At 37.9% G+C, this 21,450-nt stretch overlaps 1 protein-coding gene across 2 annotated transcripts; it reads right to left on the reverse strand.

Moving 5' to 3' along the window:
• Positions 1-1,637: 1,637 nt before the first annotated feature.
• Positions 1,638-20,033, reverse strand: LOC126810731 (uncharacterized). 2 transcript variants are annotated; one of them, XM_050535960.1, is made up of 9 exons: positions 19,908-20,033; positions 18,690-19,074; positions 17,556-17,792; positions 16,339-16,608; positions 12,760-13,548; positions 11,352-11,786; positions 9,470-9,730; positions 7,186-7,485; positions 1,638-5,925 (listed from the first exon to the last, which is right to left on the reverse strand). In XM_050535960.1, the coding sequence occupies exons 2-9, from the start codon at positions 19,068-19,070 to the stop codon at positions 4,018-4,020; spliced, it is 4,581 nt and encodes a 1,526-aa protein (XP_050391917.1). In that variant the 5' UTR covers positions 19,071-19,074; positions 19,908-20,033; the 3' UTR covers positions 1,638-4,017. The 2 variants fall into 2 exon arrangements, with proteins under 2 accessions (XP_050391917.1, XP_050391925.1); XM_050535968.1 differs by lacking the exon at positions 19,908-20,033 and adding an exon at positions 19,708-19,765.
• Positions 20,034-21,450: the final 1,417 nt, after the last annotated feature.

Below are 21,450 nucleotides of genomic sequence, written 5' to 3' on the forward strand. Positions count from 1 at the left end.
CACATGGCAAACCTCATCAAGGCCGTAAAGTATGTGATAACCGCGATATAATAATATGCTTTATGGTAAGCAGGCCGTGAGAGGGGAGGGGGACGCTGGAACACTTGTTCAGGGGCCCGGAGCCTAGAGGGGTCCGGTATGCCGCGTAAAGTTTTAAAAAAAATTGTTGGTGTAAATTCATAAAAAAAAAATATACTGTTACTTGATCGTATTACAATGTTTTGAGAAGGATTTGAAGCAAAATTATGACAAATTAATTAGTTTGAATATGTGTTTAGTCCTATTATAATACCATAAATCACCCAGTTTGTACACAGGAATGTATCTTTAAATAGGCATAGGTACATGTACTATTGGATTGCTATGATAATATTAAACAAAGTCTCAGATACCGTACGTCCAATTAAATGGCATGGGTGCTAAATATTTAATAAAAGATTTTTTATTGACTCATCTTCAACAGGTAAACACAATATCAATATGCATTGCACATCGTCATAACATCACCACAATATTCATAAAATTTAGGTTACCGGTACAATAATTTACATACCTGTAATTAATTAAGAAATAGATAGATATGGTATATCAAGGTTGTGGACCCTCTAGAGACCACAGTTTTTATCCAATTTGGATGAAACTTTAAATATATGTTTTTATCATTAAGATCTTGGTTCCTTTTGATAATTATTAACATTAGTGTTACTTTGCTCTTATTTTTTGAAAAAAATTTCACAAGTTGATTTCCTTTATTTTGTTAATGTAGAATGGTAACGAACTGCTCTTTTCATTTTCTTTGTTTTATTTGTTTCGTTTGAATTTGATTTATCTGTTTAGTTTTTGATTGTTTAATTTTTGTTAATGAAGTTGATTCTTTTAAACTTCGTTTTTATTTTTGAACTCTACTTGGTGTAGGTGTTCATCAGGTAATACCTCGACTGAGTTCAATATTGAGATTAGCCGGTTGATTTGTTGGATATAAACCTTTGAATAATAGCGCCTAACAGGCAGCTGTGTTTAATTATGTTCTCCTGATTTTGATTGTTTCTGTGTGTTTGAAGTATATGTTTGTGATATGCGCTTAGAAACACTTCACGTGTAATGAAGCGCTATATAAATCGAACAATAATAATAATAATAATAATCAATAAGAAACTATGTGCAAAGTTTTGTGTTTCTGGATGAAAGTGATTGAAAGTTGAGTAAATTCTTAAGTTAAGTCTGAGAATGTTTTGTGAACTTGGGGCCAGAGCTTAATCCAACATTTTATGTCTCAAATTGGTGTCAAATATTAGATTGAAATCTAACCTCCAGAAAAAAAATTACCTGGGAATTATTTTGAATATTGTAAGGTGTTTGAGTAATTGATAAGTAAATGTGGACCAACTGAGCTAATGAAGAGAGGTAGTCGGGCATACATTTTACCCAGGCAGTGGCATGTCTGCCTACTCTCATCCAATTCCAAATGTCCAGGGTTCTACTATGTGCACATGTGATTGTGACTTTGATTATTTGACGATGTTCTTTGCCAGGCCCTCCATCCTGCACCATTTTTATCCATCAACAGCAAGCTCCAAATGACATCTAACAAACATATTTTGTTTTAAGTATTTAGATTAGGAAAAATGGTTATCAACTGTTCCATACACATTTTATTTCATTTAAAATTCCATCAAATACAAATATAACAGCAAGGGACCATCACAAAATTTCACCTCTTGGGAGGGTTGAATGACACAGAGAAACCAATAAATTAAATGTTAGTTATTTAGTTTTAATTTCACATCAAAATCCATCTTTGTCTGTTAACTGGACTTTGTGAACTTTGATCTCGCAACTCCACCACAAGTCAAAGGTTTGCCTGAACAGGAAATTTGCCCCAAAATAAGAAATCAGTCAATGGGATTTGGTATCTGACTACTAAAAGTTATTTTTTTTACTTTAGAAAGTTCATTTATGAATGAAATCAACAGTTATTTTCTCTATAAACATGTGTGGGTGGGTCGAGATCTATTCACAAGTTATTCATTTGGATGCAGGTGTTGAAATTTTGTGAGTCCCAAAAATTATAATTACACAATATATATACTACAGTAAGGTTTAACAAGTTCAAATGATAGTGTTTACAGAAACAAGAATAATACACAATTTGACATACAGATTGAGATGCAGTGGAATCCACTTCAAAATATAGGGAATTTCCATACAAATTAACGGGGAATGACTCTCAAAATGTCTATAGATTCCTTACAAAATACAGGGTGATTCTTTACAAATGGAATACGAGTAATTGAGTATATGGCCCTCAAAACATAAAGGGAAATCCCTACAAAACATAAGGAAACCCCCACAAAATACAGGGAGATGATCCTCAAACTATAGAGAAACACCATGAAATATAAGAACGCTTATAAACAATTCAAAAGAGTCTGTCCCTTACTATATAACAAAGTACAAAGAATCTAGCCTTAAAACACAATAAATACAGTTAAATTTATAGATTTTATGGGATTTCAAAATTTTTCTTGTCAAACATTTTTATCAAGGCAGATTAACTAGTCAATCAAGGTAGTGTATAGGCGGTATAACACGATTGTACATTTGATCACCTAATTAATCCAGCCTATTATCAACGATAATCGGGTTGAGTGGTAAATATACACTCAGTACACTATATTATTTATGGAATTTTGAATATTATTCAACATACCTTGATGGCTGGGCATATTCCTGGTCGGACAATTTAGGGTGTTTGGAAAATAGCGTTGGACATGTCCGGAATATACGGGTGAAATCTCATCACTGATTGGGACATTCTTTGAAAATCTTGTCTTGATAATATGCTAAAATACTTCTCTTCGTCTGTCCTACACCACTGACAAGGGGAGATACAGGTGGGAATATCTGCAGCCAACACCAGAATCAATCAGGAAACCTGGTTAGTGATTGAAGCCACAAGATTAACTATTGTGACTAGACAATTGAAATGAAATGGGGTTTAACATCTCATGTTCTGCACCTAATGAAGATGGTCACACGCCATGCAGTGTGCTAAGACTACGAGGGACATTATGCCTTGACATCGGCACTGTAGCCTCCTCTTTTTTTGAATTCAAACTGACATGATGATGATGAAATGGGGTTTAACGTCCTACTGTTCTGCTCCTATACTGGGCTAATGAAGACGGGCATACGCCAGTGTGCTATGAGGGAAATTTTGCTAGGGCATCGGCACTATCGCCTACTCTTATATCGAATTCCAACTGCCACGGGATCTTTTAGGTGCATTCCAATATATACACGGGACCTCGGTTTTTCGTATCATCCGAAGGACTCGACAGCTGTCCTTGTCAGGCCCTCCGTTCTGCACCACTGACAAGGGGAAACCACATTGGAAAATTCTCCAATGAACTTTCTCTGCCAATGCAGGGATTGAACACCCGACCTCCAGGCTAGCAAGCCAGATTCTTTTACATGTACGCAGAACCTGTTTTTTTTTATCCCATCCAGACGCAATCTGATTAAAACACAGATCCTATTTCCTCTGTTTTTATATTTCAAAATTTCGTTTTACTTGTCTTTACTACACTAGGATCTGGAAGAGTTGTTATCATTGACGTATTCTGAATGGTGTGAGGGATTAGCCAATGAAACGGTCTGTTACGGTGATCTTTAGGCGCGTTTTGCACAGAACTGTGGGTAATCCACTAGTAACATCAATGCTGATTGGTTAATCAAATGTCTGACATCATAGGGTCAAAAGCAGCTCATATGACCTCTGACACGACCTATCGCTACAACCAGTTGGATCTTTGTGTAGTGTAGGCCATCGAAAGTATAAAAAAACGAAACGAAATATAGATCTGTATTTTAATCAGACTGATCCAGACGACTAGACAATGTTCCTTGTCAGGTCCTCCATTTTGTACCACTGACAAGATGAAAACATGCTGGGAGATCTCGGCTTCTGACTAGACATTAAAATACAAAATTCAAGGAATGGAGAAATCTGTATGCTCAGTTTGTAACTGAACATATTATTTTATCGGCTATATTGCCCTGATAAACGCGTCTGTTTCGTTTCGATTTCCATTTCAACAGCACAGAAGTCGGATCAAAGTTCTGTAGAGTTGGTCCCTCCATTGATATCCGCATCAGTTCATCCAATGTTTTTAAAGTCATACAGCTTCGTAGTTTGGTCTTGATGACGTTTTGTCGTGTAAAACCTTGCTGAAATACAGCACTACTGGACGGTATCACAAGACCTATTTCCATTAAACGGGTCATATTCGGAAATTGTTTCGATAATCCCTCTTGACTTACTTTACTTAAAAGTTCCAAATATGATAAACCCGGAGACTTTTCTGCCATAAATGTCCGAAACGTCGGCCACTCTTTTTCAGCACTACTACGTTCAATAATCATGCTGTCATTGCCCCTTGGCACTGAATTCCCAAAATGGTCTAAAAGAACGCCAATCTCCTTACATCCATAATTCTCCAATTCTTCCATTTCCGGAATTTTTGGGGGAGAAAAAACACAAAATGCAGCCATGATATCGTTGTTAGGGAATTTATCATTTATGTTATCAATAAGCGTTTGTATTGTTTGTCTGACTTGAATACCAAGATAATGATCGTTCTTACCCTTTGTCAGATGCAAATCATAGTAAATATGTGCCTGCTCCGTCTCATTCAGAAACTGTGTCAACTTCGGTCCGTAACCTGGAACTTCACCGAAATAAGTGTTTTTAAGAGACTGAATAAACTTGTCGATATTGTAAACGGCATCGGTATACGGAAAATCAGTCGCTTTCAACATGGTGTTTAGATTCTCGATACTAATTAACAAATCGTGCAAAAAGGTTGTGTAGAAAACAAAGTTGTAGGTTGTAAGTTTCGTATAAAGTGACTCAGATGCATGTTTTTTATCACTGCGTGTTTGTAAGATTTTTATAAGGTACGGAAAATTCTTTTCTAATTTAAGTACTCCACCTGTTAAGATTTGCAGACGGCTACGATTGACTTCAGACGGTTTGACTTTAGATTCATCCAGGAAGTCCTGGAACCCACAGAGCTCACAAAGTTCATCAGGCAATTTCCGCATATAGCTGATCAATGAATCAAGAATGTTTTCGTAAGATGAGACATCATTGCATGATTTGATTGTGTCGACGATAGCAGACGCAAGTCTGTTGATGACATCACTGCATAATATTATGTCAACGATAAGCGGGTTCTGTTTTTTAAATAATGAATAAACACCAACATCTTGATCAATCATAACTGCATCTCCGTCTGATCCAATCCCAAATAATTTCTTTACGTCTATTTTAGAGTCATGTAGAAATGCTAAGAGACTGGTCGTAATGGACTCCGCGGATGAACAGTCGGCTTCTAATAATCTGACAAATCTAGTTTGTAAAATTCCGTCCTTAATAAAGCTGATATAGAGGATGAGATGTTTGTCGGGTGGTAAAACTAGACTGTCGTTCAGCAGAATACCGAAGACAGGACTCGAACGGACGTCATTGATAATGCTATCTTCAATATCATCAGATATCAATTTCACGAATTCAGACGCTGTGTAATAATGACGATATAATTTAGACGTCATTGGACTACCATTTAGCGCCGATAGTTCATTTAATCTTTCAAATTTATCGATGGCAATGTTTTCCTTCGAGATGAAATAGAGATTTCTTATAATGGTCAACATAGCTTGATCTACTTCATCTAAAAGTTCTTCATTCTGTTGTTTTAGTTTTATTTTTGTAAGTGGCTGTGGTGTATTTTTTCCTTCCGATCTGTCTAAAGCATAGTTGTGCTCAGAGGACATCTTGTGTTCCCACAAATTGGATTTACGGAAATTCTGGGATCCAATGACAAAAGTCAGTTTTTTGTTATTACCAAATTCTTCACAAATCTAAAACAGAAGAAAAAGCTTTTTAGTTGTATAATAGAGTGAGTTATAAATTATTTAGTTAATTTTGAATTGTGAGATCCCCTCCCACCGTCCCATATAATAACTTTTCAACTTCAACGGAATTATCAGTAAAATGAAATTCGATCGTTTGTCTGTTACCGCTCGTTACTTCAGTCTGTTATATAGAAGGACAACTCGTGTTTGTCATGTTTGGCGTCACTTCCCGTTTCTTCACGTGCTTGTTACACATCTCCCGTAGCAATGATCTCTGTGTTAAAATTATATTTTGAATTATTTAACCAGTTCTATCACATATGTAATGATGACTAACACTAATATTGTCCTTTAAAGCCCTTCTCTACTTTGACCCCCCCCACCACCCACCTTCCCGTATACGTTCTAATGTATGAAATTTAGTACATAAGACAGTTTCTACAGGCCGAAATCTATCAATTCATACATAACTGTTTCACAGAGTATTTGAAATTTTCTTTTTCTTCAGTCATAAAGCAGCAAACCCACTTACTAGGCTAAAAGGCGGCAGAGGTTTGATCGATATTTCGAAATTAAAACATCTTAAATACAAGGAACATTTGATAGATGTATTCATCATGAGACAGCTAATTAGGAGATGCAATAAAAAAAAAGTGAGAAATAAATTTGGAGAGAAAGATAAATGGGGTTGAATGACCCAAACTAGGTCATTTCAGGTTTAATTTACGTGGTTTCTCCTTGTCAGTGGTGCAAGGAGGGCCTGACAAGGACAGCTGTCTAGTTGTTTGGATGGGAACAAAACTGAGGTCCCATGTAGTCATTGGCTTGCACGTAAAAGATCCCCTGGCAGCTGGAATTTGATATAAGAGTAGGCCATAGTGCCGCTGCCCGGGCAAAATTTCCCCTCATGGCACACTGTATGGCATATGCCCGCCTTCATTAGCCGAGTCAGAGCAGAACAGTAGCACGTTAAACCCCATTTCATTTCAGGTTTAACTGGCTTGCGCGCTCAGGGGTCTTTAAGAGTGGGAGGAAACATGAGGACCAGGAGAAAACCTGTACAAGCCTGGAAACAAAACAACACCACTAAACTCAATGACAGACCTTACATTGAACCATTCTTTGACCCAACCCCCGTGAAATAAATTTGGAACCAGATTACTGTTAAATATACAAGGGAGAGAATATCATTTTTAAATTTCCCTTGTTTACATCCATCAAATTCGATTCATGATATGCATAATTATAAAAATAAATCGTACAAACCTTACAGAACATTATATTACGAGTTGCATTATATCTTAACCAGGGGAAAGAAGCTAACCAATGGGGACTGAATTTACGTTTTGATGGAAATAACGTGCTACCATCTGGTGTTGGAGGGGTCTCTTCCTCCTCCTCCTCTTCTTCTTCTTCCTCATCTGGTGATATGTCTCCTTCCTTCAATGCTGCACTCTTGTGTTCGCCCGAAAACTCGTGATCCCACATACCAGACGTTCGAAAATTTGTTGATCCGGTTATCCATTTGCTTTTAGCTCCATCACCGTTACAGTGCTTCCGACAGATCTATAAATAAATATATTTTGATTGAAATGAAATGGGGCATAATGTCTGATATGGATGCACCAACTGGCCAAATACATATAATATGTTGAGTGCTATGATGGAAAGTTTGCCGGACAGCAGCCTTTATCCATCTTTACATCAAAAGAGTAAGAGATTAATGTCATATATACTATTCAAAAAAAGTAGGGGATATTTGATTTTGGGGGCATAATACTAAAATATGCAAATGACTACGAAAAAAGTCACTATAGAACCTAACAGAAGAAACATTTCCAGTTACATGTGACGCCCAAACGCACCAATAGCTACCGCATGGAATGCAGGTGATGCTTGGGATCATCATGGGGGTCCAACCCAAGATTTGCACGACTCTGACTTTGAATGTTACAGTCATTGTGGCATTGAATTCCAGGGTGGAAACATCAGTTTAATTGTTTAAGTGACCAGAAAACAAATTTTGATATGCGTCGGCTTACCCAAAATGAAAGGTTACGTGCCCTTGGCATGCTACAGATCGGCACAACACAGGCGGTTGTGGCGCGGACGATGAATGTTTCTCAGTCTGTCATAAGCAGGCTATGGTCCAGATACCGTGATACACAATCTGTACAGGACAGACCACGCTCAGGTCGACCAAGGGCGACAACTCAAGCCCAGGATCGATTTATCCGTACCTTGGCCTTGAGAAATCGTGTCATCACAGCAAATCAGATCAGCGCTCGTCTTCAAACAGACACTGGTGTGAGAGTGAGTGGCCAGACAATTCGGAATCGACTGCATAGGGGTCACCTTCGCGCCCGACGTCCTCGCGTGATCCCTTGTTTGAGAGATCATCACATTCAGGCAAGACGTCGTTGGTGTAGGGATCGTCAACACTGGGATAATCGACGCTGGAGCAATGTGATGTTTTCAGATGAGTCAAGGTTCACTGTTGATTTTTTGGACAGACGTAGGAGGGTGTGGCGTCGTCGAAACGAGCGCTTCCAAGACGTTAACGTCATCAGACATGATCGATTTGGGGGTGGTTCTGTTATGGTGTGGGGAGGCATCACTGTTGCTGGAAGAACGGCTTTACATGTTGTTGCAGGGCGTGTTACAGGCCAGTACTACCGGGACAACATCTTGGCAGTCCATGTTGTGCCGTTCGCACGACGTCATGGCCGCCGTTTCATCTTCCAGGATGACAACGCAAGATGTCACAGGGCCAGGATCGTTACAGGTTACCTCCAACAACAGAACATCACCACATTACCTTGGCCAGCAGTGAGTCCCGACCTCTTCCCCATCGAGCATGTCTGGGACATGCTTGGACAGAGGTTACGTCAACGTCAACAACGTCCTGCCAATGTCCAAGAACTTGCTGCTGCGTTGCAACAGGAATGGGACAATCTGGACCAAAATGACCTTAGACGTCTCATTAGGAGTATGCCACGTCGGATCAATGCTTGTTTGGCAAACAGAGGAGGATTTACCCGTTACTGACTTGGTTGTGATGCTGTGGTAACTTTGCTGTTTGACCCCGGGTATCATTTTACCCTTATAATGGTCAGTCTGTGCCTTACTTATTCTAACGATCATTTGGAATAAATCGATGAATGTGAACTTCATTTCATTTTGTCATTTGTTTCTTCGTCAGTTTCATAAGGTGACTTTAATAACACTTAAAAATCAAATATCCCCTACTTTTTTCGAATAGTATATTTAAAAAGTAACCTTGAATTATTTACAGAATGGATTTCACCTTCCTGTTGTGGCGTCTGCAGGGATGACAAAAAAAAGTTTGCCTAATCGCGCGGATGGAATGAAAACCGAGATTCCTATTTGTCTCAAAATGACTGAAATATCGTGTTGATCTAATAACCTTCTATCATGATCCCATATAGCAGATGGTCGAAAAATTTGCGATCCCATTATTCAGAAAACCCACATTTCATTTTGATTTTATTTTACGTCAAGCTCCACACCGATAAGAAAATGTACAAACCTTACAGAACATGCTCTGTGTCGATTTATCAAATCGTACCCATGGAAAATCTTTCAGCCATTTTGGATTAAACCTGCGTTGTTGTGGCCGTTTCGTAGCTCTTGACTCATCTTCATCATCATCCCGCTTACGTTTTTTACCAGGATCATCGTTGATAGCAGTTTCGTGGTCATCTGAAACAGCGTGATTTAACAACGCACCTTCTCCATAATTCTCAGAACCACTGACATACTCATTCTTTAACCCATGCTTCTCACAAACCTACATAGAATCGAAAAAAGTAGTTCTTTAATTAGTTAGAATGGAAATAAGTGGTTCTTTAATTAGTTAGAATAAAAAAAAAAGTAGTTTTTTAATTAGTTAGAATGGAAATAATTAGTTATTTAATTAGTTAGAATGGAAATAATTAGTTCTTTAATTAATTAGAATGGAAATAAGTAGTTATGTAATTAGTAAGAGAGAGAGAGAGAGATTAACTTCCACTTGACACATTCTAGGTGCTTTCGGGACTAAAAATGGTTCAATTTTATTTCAATAATTCGCTTGCGCATAGGTATCTTTAGCAGTAAGAGGAAACCAGAGGACCCAGAGAAAACCCAGGAGGTTGGACAGGCGATTCCACTCCTTGTCACATACAACCGGGGAATCCAAACCATGCCAGCTGACTCAATGACAGACCTTATGATGCAACGCGCACATAATAACCTTTCGGCCATACAACCATAATTATTAACACTGTCCAATTGGCCTTGGCGATCTATTTAAACACGATACACTACAACTTGGTTACCGGTATTGTTTAGTTTCTGTATTTAATGTTTAGTTGGCAAATTGATCAAATTTGTTTAGAATCATCAAACCATATTTAGTTCCTACTGTTGCGTAGTTTAAAATAGTCCATCTAGATTAGATAATCAGTGTTCAGTTTACAACTGTTACTTTCACAAGAACTGCTGAGTAACTAACAATAACAGCCTAAAAATGATAAATAATTTAGGCCTGCATATGTATAAAACCACAGTAAACAACATTCAACTATTGCAAAGTCTAATTCTCTTGGGAAAGAAGTGTCGACCATTTTTATTATTTCCCATCATGTCAAACATGAAACAAAACATTGAAAAATCATCACCCATCGATTGGGGTTGATTACTCAAAAAGAGTTGCTAACAAGTAGATCTTAGTTTATATTTATCGCCATTTGTTTAGAAAGTTTGTCATGATTTTCCAGTGTGGTTTCCCTTTATCAGTGGTGCAGGACAGACGGCCTAGCAAGGAACAGCATCTAATCATTAATACTGACTGGAAAACTGATGTCTCATGTATACGTTCGACACGTGCATAACCTATCTTGTAGTGCTGGGTATTGCCACTGCAGGTATTGGAATTCAGGGGCTACGATACGATTTGTCTCACGATTCATAACCAGGTCAATATTTACCAAGAAAACAACAGGATAAATGAATAATTGATATTTTAAGCCCTGCCGATGACGTAGAAATAAACTGTGTTTATCACGATATTGATGTGGATCAAAATAAGGACCAAAACAATTTAAGACTGTTTGTGTACCTATTGATAATGTGTGACGTGGATAATTAAGAGTGACAAGTTAATTATTGTAGCCATAAAAAAAAAACATAAAAAGAATCGTAAATAATCAATTCAGTGTCTTGCTATTCAATTCAACGATATATTGTACCAGCATTACATTATTCATTAGAGACTAATAGCCCAGTTGGTGTGGACAAGTAGGACAATTCCTTCTATACTTACGATCTAAGCTATACATTATTATCATTATTATAGAAAAACAAAATGGAGTATCATCATAGGTAATATTAAAACCACAAAATTTTTGACTAATTCAAGTTAAACAAACCTGACAATAAACTTTATTAATAGAATTGTCATATCGTAACCATGGAAATATTGTCAGCCAATCAAAGTTGAAATCTTCAGGAAGATTCGACGACATGGAAACATCATTGGATACAGTCGAAGCTGAGGCTGTCGTAGATGAAGTTAGTTCAGGTTGAACCACTTTCTCGGAATCCTGGGAAGATTTCGGGGACATTCCTGCGGATGAAGGTTTAGACTTTGTATCCTTCATCAACACTTTTGAAGATATGTTCCCAGATTTGTTTCCTTTTTTAGAATAATATTTTTCGTGTTTGTCTTTATTGAAACGGTCATCTTTATCCATGGCTACTTTATGATACATTGATGCTGAATGTAGATATAAACGACTAATGGTAAATGTCTGAGTTCCACTGATAAATTCACTTTTATATTTCAGCTCATGTTTCTCACAAACCTACAAAATAAAATAATATACTTTTAAAGCCCCATTATGCCAAAATAAAGGTTAAGAAAGAATATATCTAGAAAATGAAATAGAGTGTTACGTCCTCCTGTTTTCGTCTGACTGGGCTAAAGAAGACGGGCATATGCCATACAGTGGCCTATGAGGGAAATTTTGCATATGCCATACAGTGGGCTAGGAGGGAAATTTTGCATATGCCATACAGTGGGCTAGGAGGGAAATTTTGCTCGGACAGCAGCGCCATGGTCTACTCTTATATCAAATTCAAACAGCCAAGGTACCTTTATGTGCACGTCAATGTGTACATGGGACCTTGATTTTTAATCCCATCTGAATGACTAGACAGCTATACTTGTCAGGCTCACTGCCCTGCACCACTGACGATAAACTTTCTTGGCCAAAACCGGGATTGACCTGTGACCACCATGGCTCCCAATATATCTAAAGAGAAATGGGGTTTAACGTTTACAAACTAGGTCATTTTCTAAGGTTAACTTAGTATTACTTGTATTTTGGAATCTGTGACCTTGGTTCTTTAGGAAACTAGTGGGGTTTTCTTATTTTGGATAAAACTATTGGAAATGTAACTGCGTTTTGACGAAGTGATAAGATTATTAGTTTTATTTCTTGCTTGTAAAAGTCCCGATTAATTTCAAGTTTAGATTTACGCCAGGGTATGCAAGGGTATTGCTATAACAAGGACCAGTGTATACATGTATAGCACAGATCAATGTTATAGGGGTAAATATCAAGGTCAACTGCAGATTTCATCATGGTCGCAAGATGTAACTATGGTAAAGGCACTTGATGGTTGACGAGATTGTTAGTTAGGGTTAGGGAAAGGGTTAAGGTTAGTGCTAGCCCTGTTTACATCTCGTGACCTTGACAAAATCTGCAAGTGGCCTTAATATTTAGACCTAACCACTTATAGTGAAGTTTTAGTTTTACATCAATAATAACAAACCTGACAATACATCTTGTTGCTATTCTCTTCATATCGTAACCATGGAAACTTTGTCAGCCATTGCAATTTAAAATATCTGGTGTTTCTTGGCCTGGGTGTAGAGGATTCCCTTACTTTTTTAGAAGATTCTCTTGCTTTCTCCATCAACCGCTTTCTCTTCTCTGATGTCCGCAATGTTCTCTCATCTGAGGATTCAACTCTATTTCCTAAGGATATGTTGGGTCTCTCTGAGAATTCATTTGTTTTCTCTGAGGATTCATTTGTTTTCTCTGAAGATTCATTTGTTTTCTCTGATGATTCGTTTGTTTTCTCTGACAATTCATTTATTTTCTCGGATGATTCGTTTGTTTTCTTGGATGATTCGTTTGTTTTCTCTGACAATTCATTTGTTTTCCCTGACAATTCATTTGTTTTCTCTGACAATTCGTTTCTTTTCCGCAATGATTCGCTTGTTTTCTTAGAAGATTCCTTTGTTTTCGGCAATGATTCGTTACTTTTCTGCAACGATACGTTTTCCTCTGATGAATCATCATTTAACTTGGCTACATCATTTACCTCCATTGGTTCCACGGTACTGGTATTTGGTGCACTACTGTCACCTGCATCTTCCAGTCTGATGTTAGAATTTGATTCACTCTGACTCTCACTGTCATGATCTTTGTTGAACATCTTCACTACCTTCCGATGGTCTTTGGAATTTTGATGGTCTCTTAAAGCCGATATACGATAATTCAACGAACCCGTAACAAAAACATTCTTTCTGCGTCCATTTTTCTTTTCCGAACAAATCTGAAAATAAACATTAAATATGAACTGAATGGAATGGGTAGTTTAAAACAGTTGTCCCAGATATATTATAAAATTAAAGCTAGGTTGCCAGGCAAACTCGACACAAACTAGGTCATCTCGGGACGTACATATGGTTTAATTTTATTTCAATAATTCACTTGTGCACAGGGGTCTTTAGCAGTGGGAGGAAACTGGAGGACCCGGAGAAAACACACGAAGTTGGACAGGCAACCCTATTCCTTGTCACGTACAACCGGGGGTTCGAAACCACGCCAGTTGACTCAATGACAGGCCTTATGACACAGCATGCACATGCTAACCATTTGGCCATCCAACCCCCCATGCCCACAGCAGCCAAGTCTTCCGGGCATTCAACATGGGTTGTCACTTATTTTTTTAATTTTTTCTGTAATGAAACATTAACAAAACACTAAAATATGTTTCACAGTAACAACTCATTAAGTAATTATCAGAAATCAGTAAAATTGGTTTGGCTTCTAGTTTTGTCCCATGTTAACGTTTAGTATACAAAACATTTAATATTATGGATTTAGCCGTTCAAGTTATCACAACACAAACCATTGAAAATCAATATACTTGTTCGTCTCAAGACTCTGTGTATAAATTTAAAGAGAATTGAATAATAACTTCAAAAATGGCCAAAAGAGCATCCACAAGATTTTTCAAAGTACAATCAATCAAATGATACCTTTGGCCTGTAGAGCATCAACAAGATTTTTTTTAAATAATCAAGGGCCATAACTCGAAAATCAATAGGATTCTTTGTCTCATAACCTTAAACCCTGTGTATTAAAATTTTTAAGTCAACTGGATATTAACTTTAGCCTCTAGAACGTCTACAAGATTTTTCAAGTGATCAAGGGCCATAACTCTGGCAATAATTCTCAGAAATTGTTGAAAACCAAAAAGGTTCTTCGTCTCATTAAGTTTAGTGTGGAAGACTCTTAAAAGCCTATACTATATAGTCATGTTAACAATTTAAGATGTGTAGTATCGGGATGGCAATAATTAAAATCGACAAATCCCAAGTCTCTAAATAACTTAGTCCAAGTAACCCAGAACATCCAAGTCTTCAACATACTGAGGATCTTGATCTGTTGTCCACAATGTCGATATGTGACTGGATAATCAACCCCAAAAATAACCAACCAACTGGTTATGCAAGGTCAATGGAATTTTCTTTAGGTAAAGTCAAGAAAGAGTTGCATCCCTTCTCGAAATAAATTGCACAATTCACTTGGTTCATGAATTATGATAAAAAACATGAATCATGACAACGAATTAAAAATTGTCATACTAGAGGGTCCTTAAGCTGAAAACTCTATTTTTCTGGGCCCATAATCCAGGACGTTACGGTCTGATATGCCCTATTATTGAAAGGAACTAAGATTTTTCGGATATAAACACACATTTTAAGTTTCATTCAAAATCAGATACAAGTTGTCACAGGGTCCACAACCTTGGTATTACATACTTTTACACTATTTGCTTACAGGGAGTGGCCATTTCAAACACAACTGTCATTATGGTGTAACACAATGTATTTAATGGTTTTTACAACCAAATAAAATTGTGACCTCTAGAGGGTTCCACAAGCTAAAAACACGATTTTTTGTACAATCATGGGTCATAACCCACGTAGTCACAGTAAGGTATGCACCAACATCAAAAGAACATACATGATAAGTTTCATCAAAGTTAAATAAAGATTGTGACCTCTAGAGGATCTACAAGCTAAAAACTCTATTTTTCATATAATCAAGGACAATAATTCATGAAGTTTCTATCCAATATGTTCTTTGCGATATAAACCTATCTTTCCAGTTTTGTCAAAATCAGATAAAAATAGTGACCTGTCGAGGGTCCACAAACAAATGTGAACGGACGGATACACAGACAGACGCAGAGGGGCGACTACAATATATATACACATGAAAATATGGGAGTATAAAAATACAGTTAGATATAGAGTTCAATTATTCCATCAAGCCTTCTGTAAATGTTTTGTGCTCTCCATTCCTACTGATTGGAAGTCTCTCACACATTTAAATGTGGACCTAAAAGATATATCCCTGTATACTGGAGAGAGAGAGAGAAATGAGGTTTAACGTCCACTTGACACAAACTTGGTCATTTCGTGACTAACACATGGTTCAATTTTATTTCAATAATTCGCTTGCACGTAGGGATCTTTAGCAGTGGGAAATGAAATGGGGTTTAAAGTCCTACTGTTCTGCTCCGAACTGGACTAATGAAGACAGGCATACACCATACAGTGTGCTATGAGGGAAATTATGCCAGGACAGCGGCACTATGGCCTACTCTTATATCGAATTCCAACTGTCAAGGTATCTTTTACGTGCACGCCAATGTGTACACAGGACCTCGGTTTTTCATCCCATCCGAAAGACTAGACAGCTGTCCTTTTCAGGCCCTCTGTCCTGCATTACTGACAAGGGGAACCACGCCGGAAAATCGGGATGAACTTTCTCGGCAAATGCAGGGATCGAACACCCGACCTCCAGGCTAGCGAGCCAGCGTCTTACCCACTTAGCCACTGTGATCCCCCTTTAGCAGTGGGAGAAAACCAGAGGACCAAGAGAAAACCCACAAAGTTGGAAGGCGACCCTACTCCTTCTCATGTACAACCGAGGAATCAAAACCCCGCCAATTGACTCAATGACAGACCGTATGATACAGCACACACATGCTAACCATTCAGCCATCCAACCCCCAGGTATACTGGAAAAAATTGAAATGAAAACTAACCTTACAGTACATCTTGTGTGATTTGTAATCATACCGTAACCAGGCAAACATCTGTAACCATTTCATACTGAATGTGCGAACTTTCGGGCTAGGTGCTGGTGGTGTGGTGGTACAGGCCTCGATATCAGATGGATCACCCTGGTTTTCCAGCTTGTTGATGGCCAGTTTGTGGTAATTTTTTATCTCGTGATCAAGTAACGCACTCCGGTTAAAATTCTGCGATCCACTGACAAAACTGTTTCTTACATTTCCACTATATTTACAACATGCCTGTTAAAAGAATAAATTTCATTTTCACATCAACCCATTAGCACTTGGTTCGCTCGCCCGTAACCAGTGATCCTTAGTATAAGAATTAGTAGACGGTCCTACGCTATGGAAAGCTATTTCTGTATCTCCTGCATGTTGAGGCGGTCTAAGGACATCAGTTTCTGGCAGTTTGAGGTTACTACGGAGACAGAGAGAGAAATGAGGTTCAACATACACTCGACACAAACTAGGTCATTTTGGGACTAACACATGGTTCAATTTTATTTCAATAATATGCTTGCGCATAGGGGTCTTTAGCATCGAGAGGAAACCAGAGGACCCGGAGAAAACCAGAGGACCTGGAGAAAACCCATGAGGTTGGACATGCAGCCCAACTCCTTGTCACGAACAGCCAGGGAATCGAAACCACATCAGTTGTTATGACAGACCTTATGATACAGCGCGCACATGCTAATCATTCGGCCATACAATCCCCCAGGTTACTACGGAACAGCACAGCAGGCTGTTTAGGGATATGGGCTATCAGAGCAGTCAATATTTGCAAGTATCAGAAGCAAATGGGTTAAAGCCTTTAATCAACATTTGAAGGACTTTGAATCTGTTGCAAACTACAATTTTTGTGGACATCTAAAAGAAATGAAATGTAATTTAACATTCTTCTTTTTCGGAACCGACTGGGCCAACGCAATACAGTGTGCTATAAGGGATTTTTGCACGAACAGTGATGCTACGACCTACTCTTATATCAAATTTCAACTGCCAGGGGTGAACACTGGGCCTCAGTTTTTCCTCCCATCCGAACGACTAGACCGCGCCAGAAAAAATCCAACAAGGGAAATAACCCGAGACCTTCTGGTTAGAGAGCAATTGCAGCTCCTGAATCTCTCAAGTTAAAGCAATATCTGTCCAACAATGACTATTAATGGGTATTATACTACTGTATTCACCTTACAAAACATTTTATCCACACAATCATCAAAATGTAACCACGGAAACAAGCGTAACCATTGGTAGCAGAATTTAGATTTTTGCGGTTTCTTGGCAACATGATCATCATCGTCATCCTCCTCGTTGTCTACAGCTATTTCATGATCTGTTGATCTTTCATGATCAGTTAAAACCTCCTCGTTATAATCTTGTGATCCACTCACAAAGTCATTCTTTACTTGATGCTTCTCACATAGCTAAAATATTAACCACAAATACCATTTATAAACTTAAATTAAATTGATTAGTGGCTGTTGCTGTATGGGTGAGATAAATATACTCTATGTAAAGAGAGAGAGACTCAAGGGGGATTAGCATGTACATCAATATACATACACCAAGGTAAAATATATCTGCAAGGCTTTTCTAACAGCATTATAGCAACACAAGCAAAGCAACTGCACTACAGCCCCTACCAACATAACCACTCACAGTTCACAAATAAAAATGCATAGTATTTATTTATTAGCCAGAAGTCAAAAAATATATAGATTAGCAGAGAGCCCCTATGCTCATGGGCCCCCCACCCCAACCACTCAGTGGATATTTACAGCTGGCCCCTGGATCCATTTTAAATTTATATAGTTTATTTCTAGCAATGTCTATAGTTTGTCTTTTCTGCAGGTTTCGTCTTGTTGGTTTTGATTTGCATGTAGTGCCGTACCTCTGCACTCACTATTAGAGTAGAGTTTTAGTCCTTTGTACTGCAGAATGTTCTCGTTGTTTGGCTTTGTTCCCTTTTGCTCACTACACTTTATTAATCTTTTTTAAACATTTTCCAAGATTCTATCCGGATTATTACCCTTTTCTTATAGTTGTCTGACGTTCTAACTGATGACGTCAACTGTCAGACTATCGCTGTTCAAGAGACTACCACCATCAAGATCGGTTGCAATATTTCTGTTATGTCTTTCTTGTAAATTGTAAATCATATATATATATTTTTTTTAAAATTTTGAATGAAGCTTGTACCATTACAAGCCCAGAATGTACAGTGCGGTGAACACTTACGGTTGGTCCCCGGATCCATTCACTTGATTTGTAATGTGGTCCTCCGGTACTTATTATTAAATCACAATAAAATGAAAACATACCTGACAGTACATTTTTCGTGAATCATCATCAAATCGTAACCATGGAAATTTGGTCAACCATTTGAGTTTGAATCTACGTGGTCGAACGACGTGGTTGGTTGGGGTATTACTGACGACGTCTACAACTAGGTTTGTGATGTTATTGTGGGTGGCTTTGGTGTCATCATTATCAGTCTTCTCCAGTTTATGCTTATGCGCTGTACTGACATGCTCCTCTAACAGACTAGCAGACGTGAAGCTATCACCACAGACTCGACATTGATGAATTGTGTTAACAAAGTCTGTCTGCTCTTCTTTGACATGTGTTTTACTGTGATTAATAAACTCTGCCTTGCTATAACAAATCTCGTTACAGATCGCACATTCACGTAAAATATCCATCTTCCTGGAAGATAAAAAAATATTTGAAATTTATGGGAATGAAATGAAAAGGGGTTTAATGTCATACGTTTCTGCACCAGCTGCAGATGGGACCTGTCAGTGGTTTTTGACTATTAGAGCAATATGAAAATACCACTCTTCCTCACTTCTGTTCTAAGGATAAATAAAGTAGGGAAGAGTGGTATTTTCATATTGCAGCTATATATAGAGACGGATAGGAACGGTCAGCAGACAGGGTCTGATCAGAGACCATTCCTTTATAGCCCATATAGGGACGGACAGGTATGGTCAATGGACAGTGTCCGATCAGAGACCGTTCCTAAAGAAACTAGGGCCTACTCTTATTTCTGTCAAGGGTTAATTTCTTTTACGTGCATGTATAATTGCCATTGTGTAGCCTGCCAGGCCTTCATTTTGTCCTGCACCACCGATTTCTGCGGATGGCTTTTTCTTCCATAGATTTAGAGACATTATTCAGGTCTGATTTTTTTTTTTAAAAATGAGACTTAGACTGTAGTAGATTACCGGTAAGTTACCAGTATTCTGTTATGTTAGGTTGTTTTGTTTATTTTCAAATCTTTTTGGATTTTGGTTTAATAATTTTTTTAATCACAGACCAATTATCTGGGAGACTAACCCCAATGTCGGATAGCAGCCTTAAAACATAATGTCACTTGAAAATTCTTGTGACCTGAAGACTGACTGTCGTACAAGTCCGCGTTCTGTCAATCAACCATTTCGATACCGAGGTTCTTTGTCCGCCATATTAATCGGTCATGTCCGATTTATATTAAACACATATTTAATAAGATGACATTCATAAGTCACACAAATTACCATCTATCTAACTGTCTTGGGACATCAGTGATTTAACTATATCGAAATTGTTAATTCTAATATTGATATGAAATCCATAATCAGCAAAATCAACACCGTAACAAAGCACGGAGGCCCAGATTCATTCAAAGAAAGACAACTCTTATTTGGAGACGTTACGTACCGGAACGCATATAATGGAGACGTTTCGTGCCATTTCTACAACACTTGGAATTCTCGAGGAAATATTTGATCTTTTTGGTCAACCAACCTTTAACAAGTACTTAATTAAAAAGAAATTACAAAATGAATTTAAAAGACTACCTTAATTTATTTTATATAAAATGACTAGATATCTTTGATATAGGTTCAATTTAATTAGTCGTGTAGGACTATAGCCTACTGATTTGTTTTATAAAGTACCTGTAGTAAAGTTGTCTATATTTACAAATTTACACAGTTGGGCTATAGCTTAATATTCTGAAGATTAATCATATTGAATATGAATAAGATTTTATTTCGAATTAAATCAAAAAGGTTTTCAAGCCTTTAAAGATACTTCCTGCATACAAACTGGGTGATTTGATGATATATTTGGACTAATTAATTTATCAAAATTTTTCTTCAAATCCTTCTGAAGACATTATATTCGCGAAGGAATACCCTGCTATAAATATATATTAAAAGAAGCTATGTTTGTATATGACTTGGCCGACATGGTAGGCCTACCTTGCAATGGGTACGAAACCGGAGCAGAATTCATTGCACATACAAGATGATGTTGTCTGTATTCGCTGACCATTTATCATAAACTCTTACATTTTTGTCCTGTATGCACTGGAGGCCATGGGTGTTTTTCAGGGAATCCAATATTTTTTCTATTAAGATTGGATATTTCTACTTTCCTTATATACCAATATTGGCATACTTTTATTAGAAATAACCACCCAATAAATACTTTTGTGGGAAAGTATCTGTGAGTTCCAAATGTGGGCAGAGGACAGCATAACTCTCAAGATCAACACAAAACTGAGCATAGGCCTACCTCAGGCGCGGATCCAGGGGGGTGGGGGCGCACCCGTCGCACGCCCCCCCCCCCCTTTTTTTTGCAGTGGCGAACAATTTTTTAGCCCATATATTCTTGCAGGAAAGAACAAAAATACTTAAAAATGGTAGTGATACCCGTCATAAATGTCAGTCCGCCCACTGAGGGCCAGGCTTCGCACTCCCAAGTGGGGGCAGCACGCCACCCCCCCACTTCTGAAAATCCTGGATCCGCCCCTGTAGGCCTACCTCACACAAATCTCAAATGTTCCAAAGAAAGCAAGTACAACTCTGCCTTGTATATTACACACCCACTACTTGCACCTAGGCCAAAACCAAGGTTCTGTATAAATTTCTCTTCTGTTGTTTTTGGGTGGTTTTTTTTTTAGCAAATGTGAATTTTTGTCTCATTGGAATACTATGGTAGGCCCTAAGTCTGTATTGGTTACACTAAGTTAGTAGTCATCTGATGGTTTTTATTTAAATAAGCCAGATGATCTTCTCATTTCTTAAAGTCTCT

The sequence above is a fragment of the Patella vulgata genome, chromosome 1 (genome assembly GCF_932274485.2).
Source record: "Patella vulgata chromosome 1, xgPatVulg1.2, whole genome shotgun sequence".
Lineage (NCBI taxonomy): Eukaryota > Metazoa > Mollusca > Gastropoda > Patellidae > Patella > Patella vulgata.

Excerpts from the sequence above, each read along its gene's own strand:
- LOC126810731 (XM_050535960.1), bottom strand. The coding sequence starts at position 19,070 with ATGGATATTTTACGTGAATGTGCGATCTGTAACGAGATTTGTTATAGC. Across the intron at positions 17,793-18,689 it reads CACGAAAAATGTACTGTCAG|CTATGTGAGAAGCATCAAGT; the intron begins GTATGTTTTCAT and ends TTAATATTTTAG. Across the intron at positions 5,926-7,185 it reads GTAATATAATGTTCTGTAAG|ATTTGTGAAGAATTTGGTAA; the intron begins GTTTGTACGATT and ends CTTCTGTTTTAG.